The 25,548-nt window shown below is 44.2% G+C and overlaps 1 protein-coding gene across 2 annotated transcripts in view; it reads left to right on the forward strand.

Annotated features, from left to right (window-relative positions):
• The window catches only part of LOC147106044 (metabotropic glutamate receptor 8), a 477,360-nt gene that overhangs the window by 396,262 nt on the left and 55,550 nt on the right, over positions 1-25,548 (forward strand). For both annotated transcript variants that reach the window (XM_086008745.1, XM_086008746.1), the window contains exon 8: positions 773-1,708. In XM_086008745.1, the coding sequence (XP_085864871.1) occupies positions 773-1,708 (936 nt within the window). The remainder of the gene's footprint in view (positions 1-772; positions 1,709-25,548) is intronic.

Genomic DNA, 25,548 nt, shown 5'->3' on the forward strand with positions numbered 1-25,548 from the left:
TACACCACACATCATTACACCATCAAACCGGTTGTCAGAAAAGTGGTTGAATTAATCATTGTTCCTGGAATGTTTGAACTTGTATTCTGCTTCAGCATTAAAAAATGAGAGATGGTGGAACATATTAGTACAATTAGAAATGGGGAGAAGAAGGGGAAAAAAACCAGACAAGCCAACACAACAAGGGGGTGTCAGTGGGAGGATCATTATATTTTGTAACAGATCACCTCAGTCAAGTGATGGAGAGAAGATTTAAAGAAACAAAAGATATTAAAGAAACAGAGGATGCATGAATAGCTAATAGTGGAAGGCCTGAGGAAGATGGGAGAGGTGGAAAACAGAAAACCTGGGGATCAGGGTTGAAATTAAAGGGTTTGAAATTTAAATAGACGATGCAAAGTGCAGCAGGTCCACCTGGTTCAAAAAAAGAAAGAACGGATCAACAGGGAGAAAGCAGATCTCATTCCCACCTCAGCCCCACCCCCACCCCCAGCCCTAGTTGTGCTTAAGTACATGCTAGTCCTTTACACTTGCGCTGAATTATAGAATATTTAAAGTTACATTTTCACATTCTATTTTGTTTTCCACCTTTTAAATGCATGGTTTGCTGCTACGATTTAACACTGAAACATTTCTTCCAGTGATGAATATGTTACGAATTATGCAAGAAGCTTATTTTAAGAGTTCAATGTTTGTTCAAATTTAATTTATGTTCTGACATTGCCAGTTATGTATTAAAACATGGACGGCTCATTCATTCACCTCTCCACAGATGAAGAGCATGCTGTGGGCCAGAGGAGAACGCGTCACTCCACAGTCAGTCTGCAGCCAGCCGTGTAAGTCTGGCGAGAGAAAGAAGACCGTGAAGGGCGTGCCCTGCTGTTGGCATTGTGAACGCTGTGAAGGCTACCAGTACCAGATCGATGAGTCAACCTGTCAAATGTGTCCGTTTAACAGGAGACCAAATGCAAATGGCACAGACTGCCAGCTTATCCCCATAGTCAAACTAGAATGGTATTCTCCTTGGGCTATAGTACCTGTCTTCATAGCTATGCTTGGAATCATAGCCACCACATTTGTTATTACAACCTTTATTCGTCATAACGATACACCAATAGTAAGGGCGTCTGGCCGAGAGCTAAGCTATGTTTTGCTGACTGGAATATTCTTGTGCTATGCTGTAACCTTCCTAATGATTGCAACTCCTGATACAGTTCTTTGCTCTTTCCGACGCATCTTCTTAGGACTGGGCGTGTGCATTAGCTATGCAGCACTGCTCACAAAGACTAACAGAATTCACAGAATATTTGAACAAGGTAAGACGTCTGTCTCTGCTCCCAGGTTTATCAGCCCAGCTTCCCAGCTGGCAATCACTTTTAGCCTAATCTCTCTGCAGCTCCTGGGAGTCTTTATCTGGTTTGCTGTCGATCCTCCGCACACCATTGTAGACTATGGGGAGCAGCGAACAGTTGATCCAGGAAATGCCAGGGGCATTCTCAAATGTGACATTTCTGACCTTTCTCTCATCTGTTCCCTGGGATACAGCATTCTGCTGATGGTCACATGCACTGTGTATGCAATTAAAACAAGAGGGGTTCCAGAGACCTTCAATGAAGCCAAACCTATTGGGTTTACCATGTACACCACCTGCATAATTTGGTTAGCTTTTATTCCAATATTTTTTGGCACAGCCCAGTCCGCAGAAAGGGTAAGTGTTTTAACATTTTGATTGTCTCCCACTATGCCATAAGTACCGATGTGTTTCATTTAGTGTCTGTGTTAATCCATCTACATAAGTCTCTCTTAGTCTTGCATCATCCAGATGAACAGCAATGATAAACAAAGATTGTCCATTAGTTTTTTCTTATTCATGAAATGTATTCATTATTGTTTTGATTGTTTCAACCATTTGTATTTATTACAGATATTTCCATAAGATACCCCAATTAAGCTTAAACGGTTGTGTACAATAGGTTCCTGGCTCAAGATGGTTATCCGGATACAAAACTATACAAGAAACAAAATCAATCACAGAATCACAGAAACCCCACAGTGCAGATAGAGGCCAATTTGGCCCATCGAGCCTGCACCGACACATATCCCACCCGATCCCCGTAACCCCTACACCAACACATATCCCACCCTATCCCTGTAACCCCACGCATTTAATCCCCCTAACACTAAGGGTCAATTTATCATAGCCAATCAACCTAACCCGCACATCTTTGGACTGTGGGAGGAAACCGGAGCACCCGGAGAAAACCCACGCAAACACGGGGAGAATGTGCAAACTCCACACAGACAGTCGCCCGAGGCCGGATTCGAACCCGGGTCTCTGGCGCTGTGAGGCAACAGTGCTAACCACTATGCCAACAAAAAAAAACTTGTATTTATATGGAACTTATTCTGTCCCAGGATCTCCCAAAGTACCTAACAACCAGTAGAAGATCTTAGTTTTGTGGTGCAGTCACTTTTGTTATGTAGGCAAACACAACAGCCAATAACAACAACAACCTGCATTTATATTGCACCTTTAACGTAATAAAAATGTCCCAAGGTGCTTCACAGGAGCGTCACCAGATAACATTTGATACTGAGCCACATAAAGAGATATTAGGACAGACGACCAAAAGCTTGGTCAAAGAAAATGATGAATGAGCAGATAATCAGCTTTTAGTGGGGGGAAGAAATGTTGTCCAGAACAGGGGAGAACTCCCTGCTCTTCTTTGAATATTACCATTGATCTTTTACATCAAGCAGACCAGGACTTCAGTTTATCGTCTCATCCAAAAGACGGCAGCTCTAACAATGCAGCATTCCCTTCATACCGCACTGAAGCTTTAGAGCAGATGATTTGCTCACGTGCATAGCGGGGCCTGAACTCCCAATCTACTGACTCAGGGGCAACAGCACAGGCACTACTGACAGAGCCAATCTGGCACTGACAACCCAAAACCAATTAAAATGCTGCAGCCTTTGGCATTTCTAATTACTTTAATGCTGCTGTCGTTTTTAATGATGCTTCATATTTTGTTTAAAGCATGGTTCTAGTAAAAATCCTCATTGAGCAAATCGTACAACATATCTTGACAACCATTACAATTTGGTTGGGACAGCCCCAATTTCTTTGGTCTTGCTATTAATGTCCTTGCATCCCACAAGACATATTCCCTAACTGAATGAGCCTCAAACATCTCACTGCTGAATTAACCATGTAATTCCCCCCCAACTCAGTCATGAGCTGACTTGATCTAGGACCATCCCACTCCTGATTATGCTCCCTCCCAATTGCAGTAACTCCTCCGCCTGCCCTACTTGTCATCAGTCCAGATTTTGAGTCAGCAAATACTGATATGATGTTATATTGCGTTCTTGCACATGAAGAAACTTTGCACAGTTTCCCTTAAGAGAAAATGCAAGCCATTATTGGCTATTATATGGCGTACACGAACAAATCTGAGTGATTGATCTTCCTATTAGGTAAATGTATGTAATACGCAGTAGCAAGCTGGTTTTCTTCACTAGTAGGCACTTAGACAGCGGGAGTCAATGAAGTCTGACAAATTATATTTCTTTTGAAGTTTGAGGACTATAACTTAATATAAAGCATGCTTGCTCATGTAACAATATGTAATCATAAGTATGGCTACACTAGGGGTTTTGTCTATTTTCTAAATGGCGAGAAGCTAGGAACTGCAGAGGAGCGGAGAGATTTAGGAGTCCAAGTACTAAACTCACTAAAAGCTAGTGGTTTGGTACAAAAAATAATTTAAAAGGCTCTTGAAAAATTGGCCTTTATTTCAAGAGGGCTTGAATTCAAAGGGGTGGAATTTATATTACAGCTGTACAGAGCTCTGGTTAGACCCCATTTAGAGTATTGTATTCCGCTCTGGGCCGCACACCTCAGGAAGGATATATTGGCTTTGGAGGCGGTGCAGTGCAGATTCACCAGAATGATACCGGGGCTAGAGGGGTTAAATTATGAGGACTGGTTGCATAGACTAGGCGTGTATTCCCTTGAATACAGAAGATTAAGGGTTGATCTAATTGTGGTGTTTAAGATGATTAAAGGAGTTGTTAGGGTAGATAGAGAGAAACTATTTCCTCTGGTGGGGGGAGTCCAGAACAAGGGGGCATAACCTTAAAATTAAAGCTAGGCCGTTGAGGGGTGATGTCAGGAAGCACTTCTTCACACAAAGAGTAATGGAAATCTGGAACTCTCTCCCTCAAAAAGCTGTTGCGGTTAGGTCAATTGAAAATTTAATAACTGAGATTGATAGATTTTTGTTAGGCAAGGGTATTAAGGGTTATGGAACCAAAGCAGGTAGATAGATCAGCCATGATCTAATTGAATGATAGAACAGGCTCGAGGGGCAGAATGGCCTACTCCTGTTCTTATATTGTCACCTTTTAATTTACTGTTGCGCTTCACCCCAATTAAAGATTTAATAAAATGCAAGCAATCAGTGATAATTGCCAGCTAATTTCTGCAAGCTGCATCAATCACCTTAGTCATTCTTCATCCCTTCATTCTTTAGGCAGAAATTTGGAAGGTAACTAAGAAGGGCAGCACGGTGGCATAGTGGTTAGCACTGTTGCCTCACAGCGCCAGGGACCCGGGTTCGAATCCGGCCTCGGGCGACTGTCTGTGTGGAGTTTGCACATTCTCCCCGTGTTTGCGTGGGTTTCCTCTGGGTGCTCCGGTTTCCTCCCACAGTCCAAAGATGTGCGGGTTAGGTTGATTGGCTATGATAAATTGACCCTTAGTGTTAGGGGGATTAAATACGTGGGGTTACGGGGATCGGGTGGAATATGTGTCGGTGCAGGCTCGATGGGCCGAAATGGCCTCTATCTGCACTGTGGGGTTTCTGTGATTCTGTGAAGTGAAGAGGCTGGACTGATAAGCTAGATAAGTACATGAGGGAGAAAGGAATAGAAGGATATGCTGATAGGGTTAATGTTATGTCTGACATTGGTGATAGGTACTCGATTGCCTGGATTATCTTTGCAAACGCAACAGTTAGATGGGGTTAGATGGGAGGAGACTCGTGTGGAGCATAAAGAACAGCATAGACTAGTTGGGCTGAATGGTCTGTTTCTCTGCTGTAATTTCTATGTCATTCTATGTAATGGTGCAAACAGAAAATAGCATATTAAATTATCCAATGCAATTTTTGTTCAACTTATGAGTTACTGTGAAGAGCCTCACTCATGGAATAAGAAATAAGTAATGCCAGTATTTCATTGACCCTTCAACACATTCATTAACAGTGATAAGCAGAAATGTGAAGTGTGTATTATTGAGCATCAACTGCCCAGAAATATTAGGGGTATATTATTGAACACCAAAGCTCCAGCCTTGAGTTCTGATTGCTATTATTTGGTTGTCTTTTGCGACCAGAGTTATATGTTGGAGTGAGTAATGTGGCAGAAGAAATAGTTCTGAGAGTTGAAAGTGGGGTGTAAGTAAGAAGAAAGACTTGCATTTATATTGCGCTTTTCATGACCTCAGGACACTTTCAAGTGCTTTACAGCCAATTACATACTTTTGAAGAGGAGTCACTGTTGTAAAGTAGGAAACGCGACAGCCAAGTTGCGTACAGCAAGGTCCCACAAACAGCAATGTAACAATGACTAAAGAACCTATTTTATTGATGTTGGTTGGGAGTTAAATATTGGTCCGGAGAACTCCCCTGCTTTTCAAAATAGTTAGAAACATAGAAACATAGAAGATAGGAGCAGGAGTAGGCCATTCGGCCCCTCGAGCCTGCTCCGCCATTCAATGCGATCATGGCTGATCATCCAATTTCAGTACCCTGTCCCTGCCTTCTCCCCATACCCCTTGATCCCTTTAGCCTTAAGAAATATATCCAACTCCTTCTTGAATATATTTAATGAATTGGCCTCTACTGCCTTCTGTGGTAGAGAATTCCACAGGTTCACCACTCTCTGGGTGAAGAAATTCTTCCTCATCACTGTCCTAAATGGCCTACCCCTTATCCTTAGACTGTGACCCCTGGTTCTGGACTCCCCGACCATCGGGAACATCCTTCCTGCATCTAGTCTGTCCAGTCCTGTCAGAATTTTATAAGTTTCAATAAGATCCCCTCTCATTCTTCTAAACTCCAGCGAGTACAAGCCCAATCATCCCAATCTCTCCTCATACGTCATTCCTGCCATCCCAGGTATCAATCTGGTGACTCTTCGCTGAACTCCTTCCATGGCAAGAACATCCTTCCTCAGATATGGCGAGAAAAACTGCACACAATACTCAAGATGTGGTCTCACCAAGGCCCTGTACAACTGCAGCAAGAAATCCTTGTTCCTGTACTCAAACCCTCTCGCTACGAAGGCCAACATATCATTTGCCTTCTTAACCGCCTGCTGCACCTGCATGCTTACCTTCAGCGACTGGTGCACAAGGACGCCCAGGTCTCGTTGCACTTCTCCTTCTCCCAATCTATTGGATATTTTATGTCCACCTGAGAGGGCAGATGGGGCCTCAATTTAATGTCTTATCCGACAGTGCAGCACTCCATCAGCACTGCACTGGAATGTTGGCCTAGATTTTGTGCTCAGGGTTCTGGAGTCGGACTTGAACCCATGACCTGTCTGATTCAGAAGTGAGAGTGCTACCAACTGAGCCACAGCTAACACCTAATGGAAACTTGATTTTATTTTTATTTGGACGAACTGATATTTTGTGAGGTCTGGCATTTTATATAATGTTGCAAAACACACCAGTCATTGCAAAAAGGTGCAGCTGAATGTGCCTGTGAGGAGAACTGGTGGTTGGTTATTGGTTTACTGTCAAATCTGGAATGTAAGAAGACTGATTGAAATTATATGGGAGAATGTTCGTGTGTCACAGAGAGAAATACAGGCAGAGGTTTGAAATAATTTTTGCTGGATTTTGTCACAGAAGTACCCAATAATTTGGAATAATTTTGAACACTGTTTTCTTCACTTGTAATTATGAGGCGCTAGCCTAGATATTCTTGCCCCAAGGGAGGTTCCCGTGACTGCTGGAAGATGAAAATTTCCGAAGGTAGTCCATCTCTGAGGGGCCCTGCTGTTCCTTCAAAGAAGAAAACAGCATTTGGGTCACCTGTTTCTTTGGGCACTAAGGGCCGAGGGCACCCCCTCTTGGAGCAGTTGGGTGCCTGTCCCAATGATCTTACTGACCCGATCTCCACCCCCCCATCCCTGTTTGGGACAGGGTCATGGCGAGGCCAAAGTGATGAGTGGAAGTCCAGGCCTGGTAAACATCTGCCCCCTTGCTAGAATCCCTGGACACTCTGGGCAGTTTTGCTGATTGTACATTTTTTGTACTGGTCAAGGTGATGGATATCAGTATGGGAGAAACTTTCCGTTTCAGGGGCATGAAGTGTAAGCAGCAAAAAATTGGCAGATCATGATAGTGTCACAATGCACCAACAAGGTCTCCCAACCCCAATCTCAGAAAAAATCCAACCCTGCAGCAATTTGACATTTTTCTACTTTCCACACTGGCCATCCATGTCGCCGCCTCTCTGAGCTAGATTGCCAATTCTTGCTGAGTTGAAGGCAATTTGTCCCGTGGTCATTACACATAGGACCCTTACAGCTGCCAGACAGAGGAGACATTTCTCCCATCACTCCCAGAGCTGAAAGTGGTGTTTACACCAATTTATTATTTAGAAACATAATACAAAATAATAAATGGACAAAGCAGCCTTGAGAAATTTACATTATTACCAAATCCTTGTAACATCTTTGGGTTGTCCTTTAACATTAAAAATGTACTATTAATTCAGTGTTTATTGTTGAATTCACTTAGCTTGACTTTCCAAAATTTCAATGATTTCTTATTGAAATTGGAGGAAAAAAATATTCTTTTCCTTAATTTAACCTCTTTCAGGCACATTAAAAGCAAATATTGTACTGCAGAGCAGATTCATGCTTTGGTACCATAGTTTGTATTAGGCTTTGACTTGTTTGAACTTCTGTTTCTGTAACCATGGCACATGAATCACCATGACAGATTACGTTCAAATTTATAGTTCAGTTTGGTTTGACCTGTGTCCTTTTGTTCCATTTATAACACTGCCACAGTCTGGGAATTTTTTTACTATTTGACCTAGGAGGAATATTGCATAACTTGTATCAAGATGTTGCTATTAAGTTTGATTCATCCTATAAATGGTTAAATCAACAGCACATACAAGCTTTCGGGAAGGCAGAGTAGATCCAGATGAAATGTCTACCGCATACCATATCAGCTTGAGACAATGGAGTTTTTTTAAGGCATTCACACATATGTTGGAATGGCATCATTCATTTGAGCCCAGTAGGGGATAGCTTCCAGGGAAACCTACACCTTGGAGGGAAATAGCCAGTTTGATTGGCAACTCCCTAGACATGGAGAGCTGCGGTAGGGTCAGAGGTCAGGCTTTGGCTTCCTGTTCATCTTGGAAAGGACAGATGATCTGCAGTAATCTGGAGTTGAAGTCAGCCAGAGAGGGTGAGAATTCCCTTTGTAGGTTTCAGAGAATTAGTAGTCAGAAAAATGAATTTAGTTCATTAATGGGGATAGTGCAGCATATTTTGTTACTTGCTATACTAGTCGTATTACTCAAATTCACTGTAAATGTTAGTTTATTCACAGGATATATGTAAAATATCCAGCTTGTTGGTTTGAAATTGGGCTCGTCTCACTAGAGTGTTTATTGTTCCACCTTCTGGATCACAGAAGAAATGCACAATTATCTAGTTGGAATGAGGGGGTTCATTGTTACTGGGACACACTATATCATATGACTGGGTATAGGGTGTGAAAAGTAAACTCCTGGTCTGTTAGCAGGAGTGCCAGGTGAGGCTGGTCTCAAAATTTATAGAATCATACAGCACAGAAGGAGGCCATTCAGCTCATCGTACCTGTATCAGCTCTCTGAAAGAGCTACCAATTAGTCCCACTCCCCCGCTCTTTCCCCATAGCCCTGCATTTTTTTCCTTTTCAAGTATATACTTGTAACGGGCACAATAAAATTGATATTTACCTTCAAAATGCAGGTGTCTTTATGTGTAAAGGACATCATCAACACCCGATTGCTGAGAGGAGAACTTGCGTTAACCTCCCCCACTCGTGAAATGTAATTGTTTGGGTTCAGATTGGTGCTTATACCCCTCCAACTTGTGCATAATGAGCAATTGAAGTAAATTATTTCACTGATTGTCAGAGAGACATTTATCTTTCTAATACTGTATTAGACTTCAGTATTTTGATTATCATTTAGCTTGTCAGTGGAAAGGTAAGATAAAAGTTTGATGTAATGGCGCATGCATCAGCTGTGGATGACTGGTCTGCCTATTCTCTGCATGTAACTTTTGTCCCAAACTGATGAGAAAGGATGAAGGATTTGCAATAATCAGGCACTCATTAAATTTATCTGTGCTGAAAGCTGTGATAAAAGAATGGAGAAATCACTTGGCTGAATAATTAAAACGGCTGTTTTATGAGCAGTTTAAATTCAGTTTAAACAGCAAACTGATTGAACAGATTGAGGTTTGATGGCTGTCCAGATTTGCATTTGTATCCACTGTTGAGCAATTATTTATATGCTTCAGGTTATTACCCTTGCCATTGTGACAGGAAAAGTTTCTACTTCAAAATCGGTTGAAGTATGTTTTATTTGACCTGTAATATCATTCCGCCTTTACGTCATTTTCACTGGATTAGGGCCATGTAAAGAAACAACTGTTCTTTGATGTAATGTTTTCCTGACTGACCTGTTTGGACACCATCCACACCTTTGATTGCTGTGATTATCTCTCTGCCGAGGTGGGATAAAGGGCAGTTAGAAAGATTACCTGTAATCATCTGGCAGTGTTCTCTGACTATATATGCTGTGCCTATATGCATCTCTTCACTTCACCTGACGAAGGAGCAGCGCTCCGAAAGCTTGTGATTTCAAATAAAGCTGTTGGACTATAACCTGGTGTTGTGTGACTTCTCACATTTGTCCACCCCAGTCCAACACCGGCATCGCCACATCAAAAACCTTGGTGCATGCTCTCTCCCATGCTCAGCCATTGTTGATTCACAGCACAATATTCAGAATGATCTCAGCACCACCACCAGCCACAATGCACTTCTGTTTTAAGAAGTGCAGGCTAGCTTTAAGTTGTGCAGGCTAGCTTTAAGTAGTGACAAAGGGTCACAGACTTGAAACGTTTACTCTGTTTCGTTCTCCACGGATGCTGCCTGACCTGCTGAGTGTTTCCAGCATTTTCTGTTGTTATTTCAGATTTCCAGCATCCGCAGTATTTTGTTATTGTGTAGCTTTAAGTAGTGCTAGGGACTCACGATATTGGCCCCCCTGCTGATGCATGCAGCCAATAAACTGCGTGGGGAGCGCTGGCTTCACGCAGCATTCAGGCAGCACGAAGTTGGCATCCTGCACATCGTGATCCCTGTGCTCGTTTTCGGGGGTTATCCAATTTAACCCCATGGAATTGGTGCAATAGTGGAGATGTGGAGATGTTAACTTGTGATGCTTACACTCATGGCAAAATACAATATCAAGTTTGTCTTGCAGGCATCACTTATGGTATTTCATAATGACAAGAACTTTACACAATGGAATGCATGATGTATTATTCTGCTGCCAAGCGACAGCTGCTTTTAACTCAGCCTGCGCCCTTAACGCCACATTGTTGTAGATATGGCCAATTAGAGGTTAGCTGCAGTTTGTGAGGGTAATTTGCCAATTGGTAGGTGCTTGTACATTTCTAGCTCCTGGTCAAAAATAACCAGCTTGAAATGGGTGCTCTTCTTTCTTTTTAAATATGTTTGACACGTGGAAGCATGACATCTGAAGTGTGACAGACACAAAATGTAGGGGGAGAAATTGGGTGGAGCCGCAAACGGGGCGCCAAGCTCGCCTGGGCGCCGGATTTTGCGCTGCGATCGGAGCAGCAGCGATCGCCGGAAATTCAGCTTGAGCGCCTCAAGAGGGACACGGGGCGAGGCTCGAGGCGCTCCGCGTCCCTCTTAGGGTGCTGAAACTGAATATCGCAGCGCAACGTGCCGTAGCACCACACACTGCGGCACGGCGCGCTGCGGTACTGCAGGCCTTCCTCCCATTCTTAAGGGGGAGGGGCCTGCACCAGCGCGATGAGCGATCGCGAGTGCCGGCAAAAGAGCCCGGCACCGAGGAGAAGTGCCGGGCTCTCGGAAAACAGCCGGCAATGCCGCGGGGGAAGAACAGGAGGCCGGGGACGGAGGAGCTGGCAGGCGGCCGCCGGAAAAAAACAGCCGCCCTGCACCTCCACCTTAATTTGCGCCACTGTCGCCACAGGTAGGCCCCGTGAACCGGGCGTGATTAGCGAGCGGTGCTACAGAGGCGGTCGCTGCCAAATATCGCAATCGGTGCGGTAGCGGGGCGCTGCGCACACCGATGACGTCATCGGTGGCGGCGCAGCGCAACAGGCTAACGCCGCCATTAGCGCCCCAGCTAAATATCGCGGGAGGCGTGGCCAGTGGCGCTAAAGCCACTGAGCGCCCTCTTTAGGCGGTAACTGGTGGCGCAGCCCACCGAATTTCTCCCCCGTAATGCCTTAAATGTTCTAAGGCACTTCACAGAGGAGAAAGGAGCACTGAGGTGTAGGAGTTAGAAAGCATGGCTGAAATTATAGGTGTTTGGGAGTCTTTAAATTGCGGGTAGAGAGGTGGCAAGGCACAGAGGTTTAGGGAGAGAATTCCAAAAAAAAACAGAGCTAAGACGGCTGAAGGCCAAAATTGAAGGACTGAAGAACAAAGGGACAATGAGGTGAATGAGCTTACCGAGGTTTGTCAGAGCAAGGCCAAGGAACGACTTGTAAATGAGAGCGAGGATTTTGAATTTTGAGGGTCAGGGAACCATTGACAGTTATAAATATTTATGATCCCTGTTTGTGTTACTTGCTAAAATGAGATTAAACCTAGACGCTGATGACATTTCTTTCATTGCAATCTTATATTTTTGTTGGCAGAGTTCTTTTCTTTGCATTTATTTTCAATCCTCTGGTCAGAACAATAAGTATTGACTTATTCAACCATTTGTAAGAAAGAAAGAATTTACATTTATATAGTACCTTTCATGACCTCAGGACGTCCAAAAGCACTTTACAACCAACAAAGTATTTTTGTAGTGTAGTCACTGTTGTAATGTAGGAAACACAGCAGCCAATTTGTGTATAGCGAGGCCCCATAAACAGCAATAGATAATGACCAGATAATCTGTTTTAGTGATGTTGGTTGAGGGATAAATATTGGCCAGGACACTGGGGAGAACTCCCCTGTTGTTCTTCAAAATAAAAAGAAAGTACTTGCATTTCTACAGCGCCCTTCACGACCTCAGGATGTCCCAAAGCGCTTTACAGCCAATGAAGTACTTCTGAAGTGTAGTCACTGTTGTAATGGAGGAAATGCGGCAGCCAATTTGCAGACAGCAAACTCCCACAAACAGCAATGTGATAATGACCAGATAATCTGCTTTTTTGGTGTTGATTGAGGGATAAATATTGTCCAAGACACCGGGGTTAACTCCCCTGCTTTTCTTCGAAATAGTGCCATGGGATCTTTTATGTCCACCTGAGAGAGTGCCATGGCGTCTACCTGAGATGGCAGCTGGGGCCTGGGTTTAATGTCTCATCCAAAAGATGGCACCTCTGACAGTGCAGCACTTCCTCAGTACTGCACTGGAATATCAGCCTAGAATATATATTCAAGTCTCATGGAGCAGACTTGAACCTAGGACTTTCTGATTCAGAGGTGAGAGTGCTACCAACTGAGCCACAGCTGACACAAAGTAATATGCACATTTTGGGTCAATTTAGCAAATACTACTAACATTTGATTCATGTTATGTAACAAATAGTGAGTTTAATATTGAGACTGATGGTGTTTATGCTTTAAATATTCACGCGTACTCACTGAGGCAAAAATAAGCGTTTCTGTGTGTGGTTGTTCAAATGGTGGTAACACACAGTCTGAAATAAAAGTCAGGTTCATTTATGGGCTTTGTTCATTCTGGAAGGTTTTGCTTAACTGCTTTCCCAAGCTGCTGTCGGTACCCATCTGTAGCAAGGAAACTACTTTGTGGCATAAATCATTGTGGACATTGAAGTGGGGCCAGCGGTTAAAAATACAAGGGCAGAAATATCAATTCTTATAAAAGGCCACAACATTATCTAATTAGCACCTCATGAGGTATTATTTAGAGCAATATGTGAAGTGATAGGAAGCAGATGTGATTCATTTATGCAATAATTGGCTGTTCTATCTTACCATATGAGAAGTTCAGACATGCACTTAGTAGTGGTCTTGATCTATTGGTGCAAACATTTTGCATTGAAGTTTATAATGTTGTATGTGTATGTACTTTCTGGTAATTATTCTCAGTAGGGGATCTCACTGGGGGCCTCTGATCATAAAGCACCGCTAGTAGAAAAGCTGCATGGATTCTGCTGGAAGCACTCGACTGTGGTCGTGCCATTTTGGACCTCACAGTGGGAACCTGACATCTTGCCCGTCTGTACAAGTTAACAAAGCATTTTTGCTATTCCCTGGTCTGTGAAAGGCTTCCCCAGTCATCTGAGGAAGATCCTGCCAGAACATCTCCACACACAGCAAGATTTATCCACGTGCAGTTGCTTAATAGTCAGTTTGCCGCTTACGAATCTGCGTACACAAATGTAGCACACGTGTTGTTGGACTGTTGCTACTGAATCCACCCTGTAATATCAATGGGCCACGTTGTCAGGATTGATATCATAAACAGATGGAATTATTTTTCAAACTAGGCAATCATAAATGTAGTAAACAAATATGATCTGAAGATGTCATGTACTTGACTTGAGGCAACGGTGACCTTGTAGGCTATAATTTTTAAAAATGTATTCATTAAGTGAGGGTTACTGATGTTGGGATTCCAGTGGACCACCTTTGCCAGTTTTGATGCACAATGTTACCTTGGAAGAGGCACAGTGCAGATTCACCAGAATACTGGGGCTCAAAGGGTTCCATTATGAGGACTTTGGGCGCGATCTTGCCAGCCCTGGGGAGGCGGGTTTGGAGGCGGGACTGCCGGGAAAATGACAGAATCTGGGGGCGGGTGCCCATCCCGCCCCAACCCGCCTCCGTGCCATCTTCCCAGGAGGCGGGTAGCCGACCTGCACCAGGTCCCATCTCCTGGAGGCAGGACGGGATTACAGCCACTTCACTGCCTGTTAACAGAGGATTATCCCCATTTTACTCACACAAGTGCAGGCTTCCCGAAGGTTGCGAACCCCGCCAGGGTCACCGAGGCGAGCAGTGGGTCTGCGGGGGTCTGCGGGGTGCAAAAGTGCGCCGTGGAGGTAAGTGATGGGTGCAAGTGTGGAGAGGTGAATATGTGAGGTATGTGGAAAGTGTTGGAAAACGTTTACTTACCTTTGTTTCTTCCTGCAAGCTTCAATCGTTGGGGATGCGGAGAGTCTCGAATCTCCGCAGCAGAGATGACAGATGGTTGCTGCATTCTCCAATGCAACAACCATCTAATTTCTGCTAAAGAAAGAGGTTTGATGAGTCTTGAATTCAAGAACTCATCAAACTACAGAGAATGTCAGTGTTTGACAGCTTCACAGATTTTTGACAGATGAAACGTCTCTGTAACCGGCTTCCCCTTAATTGGCCTGCTAAGCCCGTTGGGCGGGCTTAACAAGGTCAATCAAGGGAAAATAGCGTGGGTTGACCAGAAGTTGATGGGCAAAACCCGACAAGTGGGAGTCCCGCCTCCAAAAGCTCCCCATTGGCAAAATCCAGCCCAATGTTGCATAAACTTGGTTTCTATTCCCTTGAGTTTAGAACGTTGATGTGTGATCTAACCGAGGCGTTTAAATGTTAAAAGGATTCGATTGAGTAGATGCAGAAAAGCTATTTCCTCTGGTGGGATGATCCAGAACTAGGGGGCACAATCTTAAGGTTAGAGCGAGGTCATTCAGGCGTGAAATCAGGAAGAACTTTTAAACAAAAAAGGTAGTGGAAATCTAGAACTCTCTTCCTCCAAAAGGATGTAAATGCAGAGTTAATTGCAACTTTTAAGACTTGAGATTGATAGATTTTTGTTAGGTAAGGGTATCAAGGGATATGGAACAAAGACCGGTAAATTGAGTTGATGTACAGATCAGCCATGATTGAATGGCAGAACAGGCTCTAGGTGTTGAATGGTCGTCTCCTGTGGTCCACTCCTCAATCACCCCCAACAGCCCTTCTCCTTCACCTGGCACCTTCCCGTGCAAGCACAGGAGATGCGACACATGCCCTTTTACCTCCTCCCTTCCCACTGTCCAGGGCCCCAAACACCCCTTCCAGGTGAAACAGCGATTTACTTGTACTTCTTGCAATTTAATATACTGTATTCGCTGCTCACGATGCGGTCTCCTCTACATTGGGGAGACCAAACGCAGATTGGCCGACCGCTTTGCGGAACACCTCCGTTCAGTCCGTAAGGGTGACCCTGAGCTTCCGGTTGCCTGTCACTTTAATTCTCCGCTTCACTCCCACTCTGATCTCTCTGTCCTCGGCCTATTACATTGTTCCAATGAAGCTCAATGTAAGCTTGAGGAACAGCACCTCATCTTCCGATTAGGCACTTTACAGCCTTCCGGACTCAATATCGAGTTCAACAATTTCAGATAATAATCCCTGCCCCCATTTTTCATGCAGTATGATTTTGCCATTCCCATTTGCAATATTTTCACAGTATGTTCTTTCAATTCCTTCCTCCCCTCCTAAACCCCCGTCTCTGCACCTGCTTAATATGTTACATTTCCAGCTTTTTCCAGTTCTGATGAAGGGTCCCAGACCTGTAACGTTAACTCTGTTTCTCTCTCCACAGATGCTACCTGGCCTGCTGAGTATTTCCAGCATTTTCTGTTGTTATTTCAGATTTCCAGCATCCGCAGTATTTTGCTATTATATAAATATTTCCATGGCAATGGTCTTTTGTTTTATTGTCCTATCATAACACTCCATTCCTCTCCATGAAGCCAATAGACATTTGGGAAGCTTTGGTATTGTGAATTGATTGTAACCAATCTCTTGGGGTCCCAGCCCTTAGGGCTGAGAGATATCAGAAAATTTCTATAAATTATCTACTGGTTCTTAAATCTGGAGTGGAATAACAAATAAAACTATAGGGAGCAGCTGTCGTCAATTTTTATTTGCTACATTAACCATTTAGTTTAAGTGCATTAGATGTATGTGTTTCATTATTAACTGATTCACTTCAACATTCTTCGATTTATTAAATATTCATTTTCAGCCTTGTGCAGCTGGAGTGGGGATTGTTGCTCACCAGGATCGACAAGGCCAGCTAATGTCGATAATTTGCTTCTTGACCTTTGTGTAGGGAGTGTAATGAGGGGATGCCCACTGCTACTGCTGAGAATTAAAGGGGTGTGGCCCCTTAAAGGTAAGGGGCCACGTATAGGAGGATAAAAATATTACAGCCTTTTCCAACGTCTAAACAAATGGTCACAGCTTTTAGCCTTTGCACTGTGGCAGTCGGCAAAGGGCATAGCAGCAGCTCTTGGTAGGTGATATGGAAGAATGTCTAACAACTGCACTGCACTATTAACATTACAATAAAAAAGTCTTCCAAAGGCTATTTAAGAGTTTCTGTGCTCAGGGAAGTTCTCTTACTCCCATTCGAAACAGACCACAAAGAAGAAGAAAAAAAGTAAACCCAGCACAAATTGAGTTGTACGAAGTGTGTATTTAAATATTTTGGAACTAAATCTGGGGCTTGAATGAGACTCACACAGGAAATGGGTGCGAGCACTTTGATTCATTAAAAATTAAAAATGGCAGACCAGAAAGAAATTGGCACAGGGACCACTCTTCTAATTCGGAGCTCCCTCTACACCAAGTGTGCACCTACTGTGCTGATGCGCAGGACTGTGGAATCGAGCATCCTGTTTCATGATTAGTTGCACGACTGGTGAAAGAACTGGACCTGAATCCTGCTTACTTTTTTCTGTCCACAAGTGTGTAACACTGTCACTGCGTCTGTCGAAGAATCTTCAGTCCTGCTCACCTGTTCCCGCTGCAGATTGTTAGTGATGTGCGGTACCAGACTAGAAAAGAAGTTGGGGGGAAAAAGGAGGAGAAGCTAAATTTATATAAGCTGTCAGCTGTGGCTCAGTGGGTAGCACAGTCGCCTCTGAGTCAGAAGGTCGTGGGTTCATAGTCCCACTCCAGGGACTTGAGCACGTAAAGCTAGGCTGACACTCCAGTGCAGTGCTGAGGGAGTGCTGCACTGTCGGAGGTGCTGTCTTTCGGATGAGGTGTTAAACCGAGGCCCCGTCTGCTCTCTCAGATGGATGTAAAAGATCCCATGGCACTATTTTGAAGAAGAGTAGGGGAGTTATCCCTGGTATCCTGGCCAATATTTATCCGTCAACCAACATAACAAAAACAGATTATCTGGTCATTATCACATTGCTGTTTGTGGGACCTTGCTGTGCGCAAATTGGCTGCTGTGTTTCTGACATTACAACAGTGACTACACTTCATTGGCTGTAAAGCGCTTTGAGACGTACGGTGGTCGTGAAAGGCGCTATACAAATGCAAGTCTTTCTTAAGAAGTTCCAAGGAAGCATTCTGAAATGGCTGTAATCATGCTTCAACCAAAGGGAAACTTGAAGTAACATTCACTTATATGCCATATATAAGAATACAAATATTGATTGCACTTGAGTGTTGTAAGGTAGACTATTGATCTGAGGTTTTCGGAAGTAACCAAGAGTATATTATAATAACCGAGGCCACAAACTGGGCCCATTGTTTCATAATTTTGGTTACATTAACCAATGATCAATGAATTCATCTTCTCACATCAAAAATGCAGTCAATATTTGAGCTAAGTGTATTATAAAAACATTGTTTGGGCCACACACCGTACAGAATACAGATCCTGAACATCCAACTCCGCAGCACCCATAGCAGGGATGTACTCTGAAATTAATGTAAAAGTGCCACTTTCCGCCAGTTCTCTAACTCGCAGGTCAGGCACCATTAACGCTATGCTCTGATTGGCAGCTGGCATGCTTCATTTTGAGTGACTGGGTCCATATCAGTGGTTCCTCCCACATAGATGGAACACTTCACCTCTGCATGACCGATCATTCAGCAGCCTGGATGAGTATTGATTTGAATTTGCCCAACTAAGTAAGCAAATTGGAGTGACAGGCAACCCTGGGGCATAAAGTTTTTACAATGACAAGAAGCCGAGCAGAGTTTCACATGACACGGCTGAATGATGTTGGAGCACTCGCCGAATTAAGCTTTTGCATTAAGGTTATGCGGAAGAATATACACAAGTTGGATTTTTTTTTCTCATCACTGAAAAACAACAACTTGCGCTTGTAGAAAGTAGGAACACAAGTAGGCCATTCAGCCCCTCAAGCCTGTTCCACCATTCATATCTTAACTCCATTTACCCACCTTGCATCTGTAACCCTTAATACCCTTACATTAAAAAAATCTATCAATCTCAGTTTTGAAATCTTCAGTTGACCTAGCCTCAACTGCTTTTTGGGGGAGAGAGTTCCAGATTTCCCCTACCCTGCCTCTAGAACGATGTTGACGTAGAAGGTGAGGAAAAGAATTAGGGTTGGCTTTTGACGGTTTTGAGAGGTGTAGCAAGGTGGCAGGTTTAGGAAGAGAATCGGAGGGTGCAGAGGTACGAAGGCTGAAGGTTCTGACTGCAGTAGTGGAGTGGGGTGGGGGGGGGGTGGGTGTGGAGAATACACAGGAGGCTGCAAGCTGAAACCTAGGGCTGAAGGAGGCCACAGAGGTAGGGTGGGATGAGGCTATACAGGGATTTGTAAATGAGGATGAGGATTTTAAAATCAATGCCTTTGGGGCATGAGGACCCAGTAGTGATCAGCAAGGAGAGGGATGGGAAAGTGAGTGGATGAGCAGAAATTTCCTGCAGCTGAATATTGGGAAGACCGAAGGCATTGGCTTATGTCCCCACCACAAACTCCGTTCCCCAGCTACCGACTCCATCCCTCTCCCTAGCAAAAGTCTCAGGCTGAACCAGACTGTTCGCGACCTTGGTGTCATATTTGACCGTGAGATGAGTTTCCGACCACATAGCCGCAGCATAACTAAGATCACCTATTTCCACCTCCGTAACATCGCCCAGCTTCGCCCCTGCCTCAGCTCATCTGCTGCTGAAACCCTCATCCATGCCTTTGTTACCTCTGGACTTGACTATTCCAATGCTGTCCTGGCTGGCTTCCCATTTTCTACCCTCCATAAATTGGAGCTCATCCAAAACTCTGCTGCCCATGTCCTAACTCGCACCAAGTCCCGTTCACCCATCACCCCTGGACTCGCTGACTTACAGTGGCTTCCGGTTAAGCAACGCCTCGATTTTAAAATTCTCACCTTTGTTGTTAAATCCCTACATGGCCTTGCCCCTCCCTATCTCTCTAATCTCCTCCAGCCCTACAATCCTCTGAGATATCTGCGGTCCTCCGATTCTGGCCTCTTGACCATCCCCGATTTTAATCGCTCCACCATTGGCGGCTGTGTCTTCAGCTGCCAAGGCCCTATGCTCTGGTTTTCTCTCCCTAAACCTTTCCACCTCTCTCCGTCTCTTTCCATCTTTAAGACTCTCCTTAAAACCTACCTCTTCTGCCCTAATATCTCCTTATGTGGCTCAGTGTCAAATTTCGTTTTATAATGCTCCTGTGAAGCGCCTTGGGAAATTTTAAGTTAAAGGCGCTATATAATTACAAGATGTTGTTCTGAGTGGGTCTTGGTACAGGATCAGGTCTGCTCGATGGACTTGTGGACTAATTGCAGTTTGTGGAGGATGGGGCTCAGGATGTCAGCACGGAAAGTGTTGGAGAATTCAAGGTAGGAGGTGCCGAGGATGGATGAGAGTTTGAGTGGCACTGTGAGTGAGATAGGGACGGAAGCAGGCAATATTATGCAGTCTTCGTAACAAGTAGGATTTAGAATTTGAAACAGCTCAATGTCAAACAGGTCATCCGTATTGTGCAGAATTGAGCTCAATCCAATGAAGAAAAGGTGTTTGAGGTGTGTTACCATCTTTTTCCCAATAGATACACAGTGCTATAGAGATTTTAGAGGAAGGCAGTAGCTGCTACCTATTTCATTTTGAAATTACCAATTTGATGTTGACTGAAGTTGAATAGCCCACTGGCATACTGTACCCTTGAGGGAAGGCTCCATCTGTTACTCTTGCACTTAGTAAATGAGATTTGTATGAAATTTGAGCTTAGCAATTTCAATCTGTTTAGGCTCTTTTTATTAACTTCAATCCTTCCTGGACCTCGGCTAGCTCCAAGAGAAGCAACAAAATGACACCATCCATTTATATCATGAGCTCTCCTTGGCATTCCATCTGCAGTGAGATTATGATTGCTTATAGTGCTTAAATCTCTTGTTCTACCAGTTGTGCTGGCTTTTCCTGGGAGCGCCAAGCTGAAGCTTCTTTTAAGTAGGTGTCTGCCGTTCATTCTCAGCACATGACCATAGAGCTGCCACTGACAAGTCTCATCTCCCCTATCACAGCAGGGTGCCCATTCCTTCTTCTTGGCACCTTTTTAGTCACTCATTGCATCTTCAAAATTCTCCTTGTAAATTTATTTTAGAATCTTTGGAATTTTTCCCAAATGTTTTTCTGGCCTTTCCAGCACTCTGCACCACACAGAAGAATATTAATTACAATGTTGTCGAACATTCTGATCTTTATTTATGCCTTTATTCGTTCAGCGCTCTCTTTTTTTGCTGAGCTGTTTGAATATGATGCTCTGTCAAGGCAAGTTCTTGGCTCACCATGCATATCTTTGTTTAATGCATTTCAACAGTGCTATCAAGCAGCACTTACTCACCAATAACCTGCTCACTGATGCCCAGTTTGGGTTCCGCCAAGACCACTCAGCTCCCGACCTCATTACAGCCTTGGTCCAAACATGGACAAAGGAGCTGAATTCCAGAGGTGAGGTGAGAGTGACTGCCTTTGACATCAAGGAAGCATTTGACTGAGTGTGGCATCAAGGAGCCCTAGTAAAACTGAAGTCAATGGGAATCGGGGGGAAAACGCTCCACTGGCTCGAGTCATACCTAGCACAAAGGAAGATGGTTGTGGTGGTTGAAGGTCAATCATCACAGCCCCAGGACATCGCTGCAGGAGTTCCTCAGTGCAGTGTCCTAGGCCTAACCATCTTCAGCTGCTTCATCAATGACCTTCCCTCCAACATAAGGTCAGAAATGGGGATGTTCACTGATGACTGCACAGTGTTCAGCGCCATTCACAACTCCTCAGATAATGAAGCAGTCCATGCCCGCATGCAACAAGACCTGGACGACGTTCAGGCTTGGGCTGATAAGTGGCAGGTAACATTTGCGCCACTGAAGTGCCAGGCAATGACTATCTCCAACAAGTGCAAGTCTAACCACCTCCCCTTAACATTCAACGGCATTACTATCGCCGAATCCCCCACCATCAACATCCTGGGGGGTCACCATTGACCAGAAACTTAACTGGACCAGCCACATAAATACTGTGGCAACAAGAGCAGGTCAAAGGCTAGGTATTCTGCGACAATTGTCTCACCTCCTGACTCCCCAAAGCCTTTCCAACATCTACAAGGCACAAGTAAGGAGTGTGATGGAATACTCTCCACTTACCTGGATGAGTGCAGCTCCAACAACACTCAAGAAGCTCAACACCATCCAGGACAAAGCAGCCAGCTTGATTGGCACCCCATCCACCACCTTAAACATTCACTCCCTCCACCACTGGCGTACCGTGGCAGCAGTGTGTACCATCTACAAGATGCATTGCAGCAACTCGCCAAGGCTTCTTCGGCAGCACCTCGCAAACCTGCGACCTCTTCCACCTAGAAGGACAAGGGCAGCAGGCGCATGGGAACACCACCACCTCCAAGTTCCCCTCCAAGTCACACACCATCCTGACTTAAAAGTATATCGCCGATCCTTCATCGTCGCTGGGTCAAAATCCTGGAACTCCCTCCCTAACAGCACTATAGGAGTACCTTCACTACACGGACTGCAGCGGTTCAAGAAGGTGGCTCACCACCACCTTCTCAAGGGCAATTAGGGATGGGCAATAAATGCTGGCCTTGCCAGCAACACCCACTTCCCATAAACGAATAAAAAGAAAACGTATCTGCCTCATCAGCAGCATGTATCCTCCTAACGTTAGCCTTCCTGCTATGGATGGTTAATTCAATCCTGTTTGCTATATTCTTGAAGTGCACCTACAGTCTTTGTCAAGAGGCAGAGATCATCTGCATAAATTTAGATTGTGTAATCTTTAACCATTAATCAATGATAAACCACCAACATTTATGTTGGCACACTTTACATAACCCACTCAGCACAAATGTCAATAGGATGGGAGAAAGTACACCTCATTGGGAAGGGCTCTAAATGGCGTGTGTAAACTCACACCACTCCATGCTATTTTACAGAGCTTTTATAGCATCAATAATATTTACAGGTATTGCATAATGCATTCAAATTTCTGAAAGTGGGAGGCGGTGCATTAACAACAACTTGCGTTTATATAGTGTCTTTACTGCAGTAAAACTTCCCAAAGCGCTTTAGAAATAACACAGCACAAACCAGCTATCTATTAATAATATATAAAAGATTTGAGAGCATTCATTACTCTTCAGTATGGCAAAAATATTAGAAAAAGAAAGACCATCATTTCATGCTGTTTTTATCTGACCTGTGGCCAGAATTTTTTGTGCACATTCTAATCTGAAAATTTCCTCACCAACCGACCGTAAACTCTGATTAACCTCGGATTGTGTTTAGTTGAGCAATTAGATGTTATAGCCTTAAAGGGACAGCCCAACTTAAGCCCAACTCCAGTTTACTAGCCTAATAAAGCATTGTATGCTGCATGATGCAATAGTCCTGTATTATAAAACAGTGCATCATCCAACTTATTGTGAGCGATGACATGGGAGGTTTTGCACGAAGATTTCTGCTGTTGGGAAGCCGATCCAGAAAACAGTTGGATGAAGACTGATCCAATTAAAACGTTTATCCTTACTGTGCACTTTGTAATCAACAGCAAGTGCTAATTTACTCAGCAGTAAAGAGGGTTTATATGTATGAATGATCCAGACTCCAGGAAAGACTGTTAGACTCAACCTTCCAGACTGAGGCTTGGTGAACTTTACATTCCACTTTTTTTCCCAAGTAAGAGACCTGAGCACAAAATCCAGGCTGACGCTCCAGTGCAGTGCTGAGGGAGTGCTGCACTGTTGGAGATGCCGTCTTCCGGAGGAGACATTAAACCAAGGCCCCATCTGCTCTCTCGGGTGGGCACTATTTTGAAGAAGGTGTGGAGATGCCGGAGTTGGACTGGGGTGGACAAATGTAAGAAGTCACACAACACCAGGTTATAGTCCAACAGCTTTATTTGAAATCACAAGCTTTCGGAGCGCTGCTCCTTCACCTGAAGAAGGAGCAGCGCTCCGAAAGCTTGTGATTTCAAATAAAGCTGTTGGACTATAACCTGGTGTTGTGTGACTTCTTACATTTTGAAGAAGAGCAGGGGAGTTCTCACTGGTGTCCTGGCCAATATTTATCCCTCAACCAACATCACTAATAATAAAACAGATTATCTGGCCATTATCACATTACTGTTTATGGGAGCTTGTTGCGTGCAAATTGGCTGCTGCATTTCCTGCATTTCAACAGTAACTGCACTTTAAAAAGTACTTAATTGGTTGTAAAGCACTTGGGGCATCCTGAGGTTGTGAAAGGTGTTATATAAATGCAAGTCTTCCTTTCTTTCCATTGACAGCCAACTCTTTCTTTCGTTTTCGTCCCCGATTCTCTTATTCTAATCTCGTGTCAGCATAACTGAGCATGTCAGCTGTCCAATTGAATAACACCCACCTCACTAATTCATGTCTCGCACATCTGCCCAGCTCCTATGACGACTCTCCATTTAAATAGTACAGTTAGATTGCGCCTTGCTAACCATCAGTTCCAGACAGTATTTGCCCCTCTCTTGTTATGCATCAGTGTTGTCAGAGCTTTCGGGGGGAAAAAAACTAGAACTAAATTGAGTGATTTGTGTGGAATCACATTCTATTATCTTAACTTGAAGTCATATCTTCATCCCTGACTGGAAAATGACAGTGAGCAAAAAGTGCAGCATTTGAAATGACAAGATGCCAGTACTTGTAAGGAACATGCACTGTCAGTGAAATGTGAGGTGAATGCCTTCATTTGGTAGGCATTCTTAGAACAGATATTTATTTGGCATATAACTGAATCAGTTGTACTATCATGGGGCATTTCATGCTACTGCAATCGACTGATGACTTGAGACCTTGCGCCTTCAGTATGTGTGTGTCTCAATTGATCTTACGCTCTTGCCAATTTATACATTCTTCTAATTTTTTGTCACATGCTTGAAGAATATGTTCCACTTTTAAAAAGTTGCACCCATGTAAAATTCATGAATCTTGTGTCAAGTTGAACACCAACGATACATAGTCAATTTAATCCTGAATACTACAACAGGAAGTAAAATATAGAGACACACTGGGGGCAATTTTAACATCAAAGGGTGAGCGGGTTTAGGAGTGGGTGGGTAGTAAAATGCGCTGAAAGTGACAGTGTGTCGGGAAGCCGGCTCCAACACGCTGGGCTCGATTTTGCCAGGCCTGAGGAAGTGGGATTGGAGGCGTGTGAGGTGTTAAAATCGCAAAAGATGGCAGGCGTCTCCGATTCCCGCCTCCAGCCCACCTCCGAGCAATTTTCAAGAATCGGGGTTTCAGACCCCGTTTCCATCCCACCTCCAAGAGGCGGGATAGGCCGTTAACAACCAGTTAATTGTCTCTATAATCTCATTTTGAGAGGCCTTTCTGATTTTAACTCATTTCCCCCGTGCTGCACGTCTCCTCTGGAACATGCCAGTTAATCCAGGCAGCCTCACAAGTGGATTGCTTACTAACAGCTGCAGCTCCACCATTAAAAAGGAGTTTTCACCAATGATCAGTTGCAGGTGGCAGAATTTTGTTGTCTCGGGTCTGGGGGAACTTTTAGCAGGCATACTCATTGTTGTGGAAGTTTGGAGCCTGACACCCATCTCCAGTGTGACCTCCTGGGAAACCCCTCTCCCCACCTTCACTCAGCGCTCCCTCAACTGAGGCATATACCAGAAGTATGGGAACCATTTATTTCCTTTCCGCCTGGACATCAGATTCGGATGAAGACCAGCTGCGGCAGCAGCAGAACCATGAACAACAGCAGCACCAACAGCAGCAGCATCAACAGGAGCGCCAAGCTGCTGCTCACCCACCTGAAGCTGCACAGGCCAGAAGGCGCCAGCGCGCGACCACATTGCTGCCCGGGATGCAAGGGATGCACTCATGTTGGCCAGATTTGCATAGCCTGCACAATCAAACACTTTTGCCTCGCACCTTCTTACCAGAGCATCGACAATGGAC

Source organism: Somniosus microcephalus, chromosome 16, assembly GCF_052327205.1.
Source record: "Somniosus microcephalus isolate GS21.2 chromosome 16, FLI_Smic_1.0, whole genome shotgun sequence".
NCBI lineage: Eukaryota > Metazoa > Chordata > Chondrichthyes > Squaliformes > Somniosidae > Somniosus > Somniosus microcephalus.